This window comes from Danio aesculapii, chromosome 9, assembly GCF_903798145.1.
Source record: "Danio aesculapii chromosome 9, fDanAes4.1, whole genome shotgun sequence".
NCBI classification, from domain to species: domain Eukaryota; kingdom Metazoa; phylum Chordata; class Actinopteri; order Cypriniformes; family Danionidae; genus Danio; species Danio aesculapii.
Genome location: NC_079443.1, coordinates 30,782,407 through 30,795,151, shown reverse-complemented (window position 1 = coordinate 30,795,151; position 12,745 = coordinate 30,782,407). Strand labels below are relative to the sequence as shown.

Below are 12,745 nucleotides of genomic sequence, written 5' to 3'. Positions count from 1 at the left end.
TGAACAATATGAACATCATTAGCACTTAATCATTCTGAAGTCATTTTGCATTTCTCACCCCTCGTGTGTGTCCTTAGCGCAGCATGAATTTCCACACTGGTCCAGGCTGGTTTGGTGCTGATCTGGCTGGTAGATTTAATGATGAAGCTACAGTAACTGACAAACAAAGTGTTGTTGGTTGTGTTAGCGAAGAAGCCTAAAGCTAACGCAGCTAGCATCCTATGCTGAGGCCCATGGATCATATAGTATTAATACAGTTTCTGAATAACTTCAAATACTGATACTGGCATGGTTATAAAACCGATGAAAAAGTATCCTAGTCTAAAGATGTTTCTGTAATATAGTGCAACATTCAGATTCCAGAGGTAAAAAAGCGCAAGGAGGAGTTGATTCCTCAATAGGGGAATTGATTTTGAACAACAAAGTCTAAACCTTAAAAGACAGAGCTCCTGTGAACTTCAAGGTTGTTGAATGAAATGCTTTTGTTGAACTCTGCTATATTCAACTTTCTTTTTTACAACCGTGGCTGTTTTTTAAAAAAACTGCATTACCCATGATTCTGCAGAAAATCGGCACCAATCAGAGAATTTAAAGAGAATGTTAACTGCCTTGCACATTTTTGTTTATTTTGTACTGTTCTCTGAGGTCCACCTATAATGAGTGTTGGGAAAAGTTACTTTAGAAAGTAATACATTACAATATTGAGTTACTCCCCAAAAAGTAACTAGTTACATTACTTAGTTACTTTTTATGGTAAGTAATGCGTTGTACTTTGGATTTACATTTGCGTTACTTTTTATTACTTGGCTGGGGCGTGATCTCTTTCAGAACTTAATAGAGGAGTTCTGCAATTGACAACACGCTGTATAACAACACACTGTATAGCCTACACCTACATTATATTCGTTTACCTTTAAAAAACATTTACACAAAAAAAAAGTCAGGATAATGTTATCTGAGAACTTCCTGACTCAAGAGCTATACATGCTGTACATACAGATTATCGGAAGTTTAAAGCAAGTAAAATCACTGTGCATTGAGACAATCTCCGTTTCCTTTTCTTCGATACGTTTAAAATAATAAGCACATTCTGTCGTTGACTGTGTTGGGAAAAAGGAATTACAAAGGAATTTTTTTTTTACATATTTTTGTCTCTTTTTCTTTTCATGAAACAATTGTATTTGTATTGTTTAAAGGTGATATATTACCTGAACTTCTGTTGAGTGTGATATGCTTTGCATACTAATGAAGCAATTTTGCAAAAGTAGATGGAGCTGATAGTAATGCAAAGGCCTGACTGTCTAAAATTAACTTGAGCTCTGCAGCTAAACTTCCTGTCAGCAGAAAGTCTTAGGCTTTTAATGTTGTGCAGAGAATTCATAGAAAAAGAGGACGTATGTATGGGTGCGGCCAATGGAGGACTGGAGAATGATTGACAAGTGACGAATTTCACTAAACTCCACCTGTTAATATCGGCTGCCTAGATAAGTTGAAGTCAGGAAATTAAAACTGTTGCGTACCTCCTGAATGTAACTTTTGCATTGCTTTGAGGATACCAGAATTCTGTAAATCCAATTATTTATTTGTATCCAATAAATTACTAATATGTTTGACATTGAAGAAAAACCTCTCCTGACCTTTTTATTGAACACGCATGGAATTGATTAAATATTCCAACAACTGCATGATTAATCGCAACTAGTTTTAATTCAGCAATTCATTTTTTCAAAGCTAATTAATTAAATTAAAAAGTACCTCGCGTTATATTTTCAAAAAAGTAACTCAAATATTATTACTTATTTTTTTAATTACTATTTTTATATTATTAATTTTTTTTTTTTGCGTTACTTTGCTCGTTACTTAGAAAAGTCATATTATTATGTAACTCACGTTACTTGTATTCCATTACCCCCAACACTGCCTATAATGTTATTACGATTTTTACATCAAAAAGAATCATTTAAAATAGGCTGTTTAGACTGTATTTTTTTAGTAATAAACGGGAAGTGATGTCAAAGCAGACATTGTTCTTCTTTAGTTTAGCCACATTATTACATGACAAAATTTCTCATTCCACAACCTGCTGTTTTGACAGACTGGCTCCAATATGAGCTGTTTTTAGACTACAGAGAAGGTGTTACTGGATGTTTTTATAATACAATGACCTCTTATGTCAAAAGATGATCAAGCTCATTTAAATCTTTTTCAGTTCACGACCTTTTTAACAAGCAAATCGAAGCAAATTGAGGCAAAATGAAATAATTCTCTCTAAATTCGATGACTCAAATAGTTGTATCAGGGCTGTCAGCGTTAACATGTAAATACATTTGAATAATTTAACACAATCCAAGATAAACCGAAGCATGTGAAAATGTGTCAAAAACTATTTACATGAATTTACATCACACAGCTATATGTCTGACTTTATTCGTGACTTAAATTTCATCATTTAAGGAAAATACTTTGCATTCTGTACAGCTCCAGCTTTCAAAATTAACTCATTGTTTTTGGTTAGTTTTCCAGCAGTAAAGTGCTTTACATTAGACGACTGTATTAAAATGTATTGTCAATAACATTGTGTTCTTTAATGAGTAGAAGAAATGTTATCTATCTATCTATCTATCTATCTATCTATCTATCTATCTATCTATCTATCTATCTATCTATCTATCTATCTATCTATCTATCTATCTATCTATCTATCTATCTATCTATCTATCTATCTATCTATCTATCTATCCATCCATCCATCCATCCATCCATCCATCCATCCATCCATCCATCCATCCATCCATCCATCCATCCATCCCCCACCCACCTATCTATCTATCTATCTATCTATCTATCTATCTATCTATCTATCTATCTATCTATCTATCTATCTATCAACTGTTTTTATCTATCTATCTATCTATCTATCTATCTATCTATCTATCTATCTATCTATCTATCTATCTATCTATCTATCTATCTATCTATCTATCTATCTATCTATCTATCCATCCATCCATCCATCCATCCATCCATCCATCCATCCATCCATCCATCCATCCATCCATCCATCCATCCATCCATCCATCCATCCATCCATCTATCTGTCATTCTGTCTATCTATCTTATCCCAGCACTATTGCCTTAACCACACAATTTTCTACACACTAAAGAGATGCTAAGCTAATGTTAATCAAATTTAGACAAGCTTAATTGTCTCTCTGTGTCCATTTTGTCTCTCAGTGGAGCTGATGTACACTGTGGAGCTGGCCGGCGGGCTGGGTGCGATTCTCCTGCTGTTGGCGTTGTTATTGTCTGTGTATAAATGCTACAGGATTGAGCTGCTGCTGTGCTACAGGCATCACTTTGGTGGAGAGGATACAGACGGAGGTAAATGCTGCACACAGGACTTACTGAGCATAACGCTGCAACAACTACATGTTTGTTGCTGAATGTTACGAGTTACATGTACATAGTATAGTTGATCATTTGGAATCAGAAGTGGCTTTCAGTGTATGAAAGGTAAAGGCCTCTAGATTACTCTTATTTTACCAAAATAAAATATGATCATGCCTTGATTTTTAATTATTTAATTAGGACATTAAAGTCTGACTTTGCTTAGACAAAAGTTTTAAACCTAACAGAAATAATGTACAATATAGAATATAAAGTCATGGTGCAGTGAAAAAGAATTAATATTGCTGGCCAATCCTGGAGCACCTCGACCTTCTTTGCATTCAGGAACTTTGATGTGGATGCTGAAGTATGAGAAGGAGCGCTATCCTGCTGGAGAATTTGCCCTCTCCTGTGGTTTGTAATGTAATGGGCAGCACAAATGTCTTGATACCTCAGGCTGTTGATGTTGCCATCCACTCTGCAGATCTCTCGTACGCCCTCATACTGAATGTAACCCCAAACCATGATTTTTACTCCACCAAACTTGACTGATTTCTGTGAGAATCTTGGGTCCAAGCGGGTTCTAATAGGTCTTCTGCAGTGTTTGTGATGATTGGGATCCAGTTCAACAGAAAATCTACCTTCTGCCACTTTTCCAAATGATCAAGTAGAAGTCAAGTTATTAGTTGTTGCTCTTATAACTTGGATCGACGACTAGACTTTTGTCAGATAGTGTACAATGCTAACCAATGCTAACATTAATTCTAAGTACATTTTGTTAATATATAAATAATAGTTACATTGGAAGAGTGACAAAAGTGTAAATAAAGTGTAACCCTCTTCCTTATCAGAAGCATGTACATATATTTTAAATACACTACTAAACTGTCTGATTACTCCTTTCTTTCTTCCTTTCTGTCTGTCTTGCTTTCTTTGTATCTTTTATTTATTTTGCACACTTATTTTTTGTTCGTTTATTCATATATTGTTGTTTTTTCATTTATTCTTCAATTCACGTAATCTTTCTTTTTCATCTTGCTTTGGTTGTTTTTCTTTTGTTCTTATATGTTGATTAATTTGTTAATGCTTTAATTTGTTATTTGGTGTGCCATTTTTTAATTGTTTGTTGTTGATTCTGTCCTTTTTTGTTTTTGTCTTTGTTGTTTTGTGTCTTTTGTCTTGTTTGTTGTCATTGTTTGTTTTGTTTTGTTTTGTTTTGTTTTGTTTTGTTTTGTTTTGTTTTGTTTTGTTTTGTTTTGTTTTGTTTTGTTTTGTTTTGTTTTGTTTTGTTTTGTTTTGTTTTGTTTTGTTTTGTTTTGTTTTGCTTTGTTTGCTTTTTGGCCTTTATTTGCTCATTTGGCCTGTTCTCTCTTTGTAATTTCTTCATTTGTTTAATTGTTCACTTGTTTTTTCTTTTGCTGTTGCTGATTCTTTTGTTTATTTTCTTTCTTATTTAATTTGGTTTGTTCGTTTTGTTCTCTTTCATTTATTCATTGATTTGCTTTTGCTTTTTTCTCCATTTGTGTTTGTTTGTTTGTTGTTGCTTTTGTTGTACATTCATTAATTTCTTTATTCTTTCTTTCTTTCTTTCTTTCTTTCGTTCCTCCTTAGATAATAAAGAGTACGACGCGTACCTGTCCTACAGTAAGGTGGAGCTGGATCAGTGGGGTCAGGAGTTACAGGAGGAGGAGCGCTTTGCTCTGGAGATCCTCCCGGATGTCCTGGAGAAACATTACGGATACAAACTCTTCATTCCCGACCGAGATCTCATTCCTACAAGCAGTACGTGCAGAATGTGTGTTTTATGTGAATGTATGTATGTCTCTGTTAGTGTGTTTGTAAGTGTTGTCCTAAATGTATAAAACATTTTCACAAGCCAGATATTCAAGGAAGTTAAATTAAGAAATTAAGAAGAGAAATTAAGTTTTAGCAGCAGAAACCCACAACGATCACAAAAGAAAGTTGTGTAGATGCAGAATTGACAACCGACACCAACTGTACTGAACTAATAAAAACTTCTCGATTGTTCATAATGAAGTGTGACATTTTCAGCTCATAAACACGATAGCAGTGCTGGATTTACTGTGCTTGCTAATTCTGTCAACTAATCATTTTTAATTACGTCTAATTAAAGTCTCTTATTAGAATTAATATGAACAGAATGCCGTATGTTGACTAGAAATTAGTTTGGTTAAAAAAATAGCGTTAGTTGTTTTTGAAACTTTTTATTAAGTCTAAAACTTTGTGTAAAACAATACATATAAAAGATCACTGAGGTTAGTTCACCCCAAAATGAAAACGATGCCATTGTTTATCCTGATGTCATTTCAAACTCATAAGAAATTAATTCATCCAAAACTTGCTTCAAAACATTCATGAAGAGTTTGAAAAATATAAATCCATATGAATTGTTCAGATTGATCTTAAGAAAAAAGACCAGTTAAGTCTTTTGAAGAGACACAATCACTTTACATGATGAACAGATTTAGGCTTTTATTCACATAATAAACATTAATCAGTAAACAATGTTTACTGCATCCATATATGGGAATAGAAGCTTAAACATGCTTGCTTGATGCTTGAGATTTAAGCTACCCCCACTTTTGTTTGATTTTAGACCCTTCAGAAGGGGTTAATTCACTTGATTCATATAGATTTGTTTTTTCATCTCATAAACAGACTTTCAATGGAGACATTTCTCAGATTTGTTTTAAAATATTTTTGTTTGTGTTTCAAAAGATACATTTCTAGTTTATTTGGAGAAAATGAACAAATTACTTATGGCTAAAGATGCAGCGATTGTAATTTTCTAGATAATTCCAATGTCCAATATTTTGGTGTGACCTGTCAATTCAGTTTTTTGCAGATTGCAATTTCTCTGTATTATAATTGACATCATATACCAACAAAAATATGCTTTTAAATTATTTTCATAATAAAATGTTATTTATTACAAAACTATTTAAAAATTATTTCAAATTAATTTTAAAATTAGTTTAAAATATAAAACAAAATCCTTATTACAGTTTTTCTGTCACTTTGGTCCATTTCTTAGATCAGAATTTAAATTCTCAAAACTACTTGTTCAATCTTCAGATAATTGTGTCACTTGCGCACATCAGAAAAGCAGTTTCTCATTTCTTTGAGCAAGTTGCAAATGCTTTTATACATCCATGCAGATGAATATGTGCAATTCTCTAATGTTTCCTATCAATTGCTTATGTCATGTTGATCAATATGAATTATTTTGGTCTCTGTTGAATAGTCTTACCCACCACAACATTTAATCCTTTGTTCATGCCAAGTCTTTACATGAAAAATGGCTGAACAAGTTGTCTTAATATTTTGTCATAATGCATTTTTCTATACACTTCCTTTAGACTTTTTTTCCTAATCTGTCTACAATTGGTGCATTTCTCCCAGGTGAATCTTGACTTTTTCTAATGAAGGTCTAAAAAGAGGTTGAGTTCACATTTCTACTTTTGTTTTTTCCTTGTGCTATGCAGTGCTGTCTTTTCCTTTTTGTATTACAATGACATAATCTTTCAACAAATTACAGTACAAAGAGCCAAAAAAATAAAAAAGTGCCATAGTAATTTGACTGACATGTACATTGACACAGAAATTTAGTTTTGAGAGATGAACTAAGGATTTTCAATAAGAAATTGGGTTTTGCAGGTAATTCATGGTGTTTTGCTATTTGTACGTGTTGTTTTGAGAAATGCACTTACTGTTTTGCAAATTTCAGTTCTGATCAGAGAAATGCACCAAGGTGACTGAGAAAAACTGTAACATAAACATTACAGTTTCCCCCAAATTACAACAATAATAACAAAATGTCTAATTTTCCACCGTTTTCCAAAGTTTATTAAAGTTCAAAGACTATAAGCATATAATGTTTTGATTAATATTTGTATGTATAGTTTTGTAGTATTTTATAAATGCTTATTTTCTGATATTTTACTCTGGTAAAGCATTTAAACTTGAATGTAAACATAAAACATAACATAAAAAAAATTCTTTCCCTCTGAAAGCAATTTTGCTTATCTAGGCGATTTTGTTTCTGCTAGGAAAAGTTTTAAATGTTGCTTGAACAAAAACTTTATAAGTGCAATTAAATGACGATTTCCATTTTTGGGTGAACTAAGCGTTTTAATATTATTAGATGTTGGCTTCAATAATGTGATAAAAAAAGTTTCCATAATAGCCAGTTTATGTGACTCTGTATGTTTGTTTGCGTCATATACCAGGTGTTTTTGCCCCGTACGTATGCTGTGTCTGAAAGCTGAATGTTTATGTCCAGGTATGAGCAGTCAACATTACCAGGATGACACACATCTTCTTAGAGGTACAACTTTGATTGACTGCAAAAACACGCGTGCACACATGTGCGGTGCACACAACACGCATACATTGTGCATGCAGACTGTTGTTCATGAATGACTGTGGTTGTTGTGTCTTCAGTGTGCGTTCGTCTTTAACCTTGAATCACTTTTTTCAGTCGTGAGCCCATCTGTTATTTGGTTATTCCACTTTCATTCCTTCTGTCTTTCTTTCTTTGTCTGTCGCGCAGCTTACATAGAGGACGTGTCCCGCTGCGTAGACATGAGTAAACGGCTGATCATCGTTCTGACCCCGAGCTACGTGCTGCGTCGCGGATGGAGTATATTTGAGCTGGAGTCCCGTCTGCGCAACTCTCTGGTTTCAGGGGACATTAAAGTGATCTTAATTGAGTGTGCCGATCTGCGAGGAGTCATTAACTACCAGGAGGTGGAAGAGTTAAAACAATCCATTAAATGCTTGAGTGTGGTGCACTGGAACGGCCCGCAGAGCAACAAGCCCGGCTCTCGCTTCTGGAAGCAGCTCCGCTACACTATGCCCTACCGCCGTCCGCAGCAAACCATCACCAACCACGCTCTAGACACCAGTGAACCCGGCCCCTTCGCTGACCTGCAGACCGTCTCCGCTATCTCAATGGCCACGGCTACATCTGCCGCCTTGGCACCGGCTCACCCAGAGCTGCGCCCATCCCTGCGAAGCTCATACCGCTCGCATTCCCTGGCCAGGCAGAAACACTCGCACTACCGCAGCTACGACTACGAGCTGCCCTTCACGGCCGGAGGCACACTGCCACCCCAGCACACCTACTGCAACCTGCCCCTCACTCTCCTGAATGGCCAGCGGCCCGTCAACAACAAGACCCTGCGCCAGCACAGCCTGGACGAGCACCACGGCAACAACGCCATGCTCCCGCTGCTGCCCCGAGAGACCAGCATCTCCAGCGTCATCTGGTAGAGATCCAAACCAGTTTGAGTCACAAAGGAGACTGAATAAGCTGGCGAACAGCACAGGACACATTGAGGTTAGTGGGTTCCTGTCAGCAGAATGATCGTTCTGTCCACACTAAGTGGGTCTTGAAGGTGCGAGTCTACTTTTGAGGCGGCGTGGGACAACGTGGTGCCGAATCTGTGGGTGTGAACTGAGCATATGAAGCCACACCACATGGAGGTATACAGGGTCTCGTGTAGATGTTAGCGTTATATTTGTAGCACCGCTGTCTTCCTGTCTCCATGTTGGGTTTGATCACACCATCTATTTTTACTCGTTAAACGCTTGACGCTTTGGTTTTTGTCCCTTTTTTCCTCTTTTATTTTTTTGTTAGGTTTGACATGGACATTCGATTGAGATTTTTGTTTCCTACCTTCTTTGGAAATGGACTGAAATATTCCTCGTTTGATTTTAGCTACTGTCGTTTTTGCTCGGAAGCTACTGCGTTTTGTTCCGTCCCTCTTTCCGTTGTCCGATGTAAGGTATGTATTTATGGTTTCAAATCGCGAAAAATTTTCAAGAAGGAAATATATATTACAAATTATGCAAAATATACGAAAGCCTAAAGGGGTCGACAGAGATGATCAGAGAACGGTGCTGTCTTCTTTCACAAAAGGAGCAGCACCCTTTCTCGAATATTAAGGGGATTTTAAATGACGAGAAATCTATTTTTATATCAGAAGAGTGCTGTTTCTCTCTAATACCACAGGGTCATTGGGACAATGGGACTGAAGACTCTCTTATTTGTGAATTTGGGTATTTTATACAGTTTGCTACGTTGTTCTCATTTATGGAGAAAAGGAGGCATTTTCTGTTCACTTCTGAAACAATAATCAACTGCATTTTTGGTTTTGTATCTTTCTTTTTTTTATTTATGTTTGTAGTCTTGGACATTTGATCCGCAGACAGACCTTTTCACCTTCTTTCACATTTCTAATCTGTTAGCTCTCAGTGTGACATCTGAACTCACTGGTTACATGCTTGTCTTTTTCTCCTCTAGCTGCTGTGTAACTCAGATACATGCTGGCATGTTTCACAGAGGAACACGGGCCTGTATACTCGCATCCTAGTATAGAGTCTCAAATAACTCCGCTTGAATACATACCATATGATTTAATAAATGCCCAAAGTCAACATATATTTGTTGTTATCTTGTGTAGAGGTTTCCTGATGTAGGGGTTTTCGCTTATGGCAGCATGTACTGACTCTAAGGGGGAAAAACACAAAGCTAGAATCAGAATCAAGAGGTTTGACAGTAAAAAAGAAGAAAAAAAAGAGGTCTAACTGTAAAAAAAAAAAAATATCTGAAACTATTCCTGTAATTTCTTTTCTCCTATTTTCTTTCTCTCTTTTTTTTTCGAAATTCAGTTGCAAAAAAAAGTTGTTTATAAAATAATTAGAATTATGTATGAATGTTTACCTCTTGAGTATGCATAGAGACTAGTTGTGTATCCTGATTTGAATATTTACTGTATTATGAACAACAGCTATCACAGAGAGATGTGTGATCTCTCTAGAGGCACAATCATTTTTCTTTTTATATTGTTTCTCACTGTGTACAGTAAAGTCACAAACCACTATAAGCTGGTCGGTGAACTTTTGTGTGTGCGTGCGCGTGCGCGTGTGTGTGTGTGTGTGTGCATGATTGAAAAAGTGTTATATTTGAGAACCGAACAAAAGGTTTTAGACTAGTTTAAAAAATGATTATCCCAATTATGCTAGCAAAAATGCTATCATTTCAATATAAATTCTCCTTTTTAAATAAAAGAGACAATGAGAGATCTAATATATGCACTTATTTCTATATTTCTAAACAGACTATATGACTTCTTGATATATAAAAATGATTATTTTAAACTTTCCAGTTGTTATAAAATGAAAAATTGTCTTTAAAAGTGACCTGAAGCATGTATAAGCATCATAAATTAATATTTAACATGACTCATACTTATTCATAATCACTGATCATAAGGAAAACAATCCTTAAAGGAAAATCCATGTTCTCACCCTATAGTGTTGTTCTAATGCTGTTTATGTTGGATGTAAACCAGCATTAAGCTTTAACAAAAAGATACTCATATATTACAAATGTTCTGATGGTCTGCAATAGGGTTTTATTAAAAAAAAAAAAAAGCAAACAGTTATCTATTACATAATTCCAACCAAAATCCTGACCTTGACCGTTTGTCTTCATGCATGACTGTGAGTTAATGAGTCTTCATTAACATTGCAGTTCACTCCAGTTCACCTACAAAAGCACACAAGTAGTTAGAAATCAAGATTTCTATAATACAACATCTTGAAAACTGGACTTGGATTGGTGTTTGTTATATTTTTATCCAATTTGATCATCATTTACACACAGCAGTGGTCAAGATTTTTAATTAATACAATACATTTGGGTTTGCTTCTGTGATATTTTTTGGAAAGATTAATGCTCTATGGCAATATTTACAGTGCTCAGCATAATTGAGTACACCCCATTTTGAAAATGAATATTTCTCCATTTCTCAGTGAATATAGGCAATGTATTTTGGTGCATCTAAACAAAACACATTTATTTAACAGATATATTTATTAAAATAATATTTTAGTCACCAAAAATATTTAAAAACTGAAAGATAATACAATTAAATTCAAGCAAAATATTGCAAAAAATTACAACCTTCAAAATTTCAACTCAATTTTTTTATTTATTTTTTTCGATTTTTACTCTTTTTTTTTAAATTTGCATTTATTATTTTTCTATAACATATAAATTTGGGTGTGCTAGTTTTTGGACTGTTATCGTTAGATAAGCTCCAGATTTGGCTTCAGTACTGACTAATCTAATGTATATGCACCAATATAATATTGTATAGCTTCCTATTAAAAAATATGAATTTGAAAGATAGATTTGTGAGGGGTTTTTTTCCAAAAAAACTGAGCTTTTTTAGTTTCAGAAATCAGAAATCTTTACATTGAGTATTATAAAGGGGAAAAAATGTTGTTATCTGTTTTTGCAAATGAACTTTTCATATATTGACCACATGGAAATTTATTTTCGAGAGGATTTGCGTGCTTATGATTGACACAGGTGGTCCCGCATTAGCTAACGTATGAGTCACCAATCAGATGATTCCTAACCTATTATAAATAACCAAAGTGTCTCACCTTAGTCATATTTGTCTTGAAGAATCCCCCCTTCCACCCCCTTTTTCCTCTATAGGGTGGCACGGCAGCCCAGTGGTTAGCAATGTTGCCTCACAACAAGAATGTCTCTAGTTCAAGTCTTTTACCCCAGTTGAGGTTATGCCAGTTGACATTTCTGTGTGGAGTCCATGTTCTCCCCATGCTCGCATGGGTTTCCCCCCGGTTCTCCGGTTTCCTCCCACAGTCCAAAGACATGTGACATAAGAAAATTGACTAAACCAAATCGTCACCACAGACGAGCTTTAATCAGCAGCACATCCTCATAGCAATCCTTAATTTTCCTTTTTTGCCTTAGCAGCAGTGGGGTTCTTGAGATCTACCTAACCTCAAACTCCCCTCTCACCCTGCAAACGGGAGGGAGCCCCAGGCTCGAGGATCTTATGAGCTCAGGGCTTTCTCCGGGATAGCAAGCCAAACTTGCTTTATTATCAAAAAAATAATAATAAACGGGGGCTAATAATTCAGGGGGCTAATAATTCTGACTTCAACTGTATGTGCAAATGTTTGATAAGGAATGTAGAAATATAAAACCTTTTTCAAAAACTAATGATTACAGGCCCAACACAAAAGATTGTTAAAAAAAATTGCAAGATGTAAACATACTTTTTAGCTTGCAACTTTCTCACCATGCTGTTGTTCACATTTGTCTGCATCCCCTTGGTGGCATGTAAGGTTTTGATACGGTAAAAAATGTTTATGATGCCACAAAAATAAAAATAGAGTGCAAACTAAACAATCTACCTTTTATTTCATCCATACAATATACAATTGAAGTCAGAGTTATTAAACCCCCTGAATAATTAGCCCCCCTGTTTATTTTTTCCCCAATTTCTGTTTT

General features: G+C 35.2%; 1 protein-coding gene across 2 annotated transcripts in view; it reads left to right on the top strand.

The window, feature by feature from the left end:
• il1rapl1a (interleukin 1 receptor accessory protein-like 1a) overlaps positions 1-10,396 on the top strand; it is a 155,845-nt gene extending 145,449 nt beyond the window's left edge. The window contains exons 9-12 of one of the 2 annotated variants that reach the window (XM_056465741.1): positions 3,235-3,381; positions 4,999-5,169; positions 7,691-7,735; positions 7,961-10,396. In XM_056465741.1, the coding sequence (XP_056321716.1) occupies positions 3,235-3,381; positions 4,999-5,169; positions 7,691-7,735; positions 7,961-8,682 (1,085 nt within the window). In that variant the 3' untranslated portion in view covers positions 8,683-10,396. The remainder of the gene's footprint in view (positions 1-3,234; positions 3,382-4,998; positions 5,170-7,690; positions 7,736-7,960) is intronic. The other variant, XM_056465742.1, reaches the window with a different exon arrangement.
• The last annotated feature ends 2,349 nt before the right edge of the window (positions 10,397-12,745 follow it).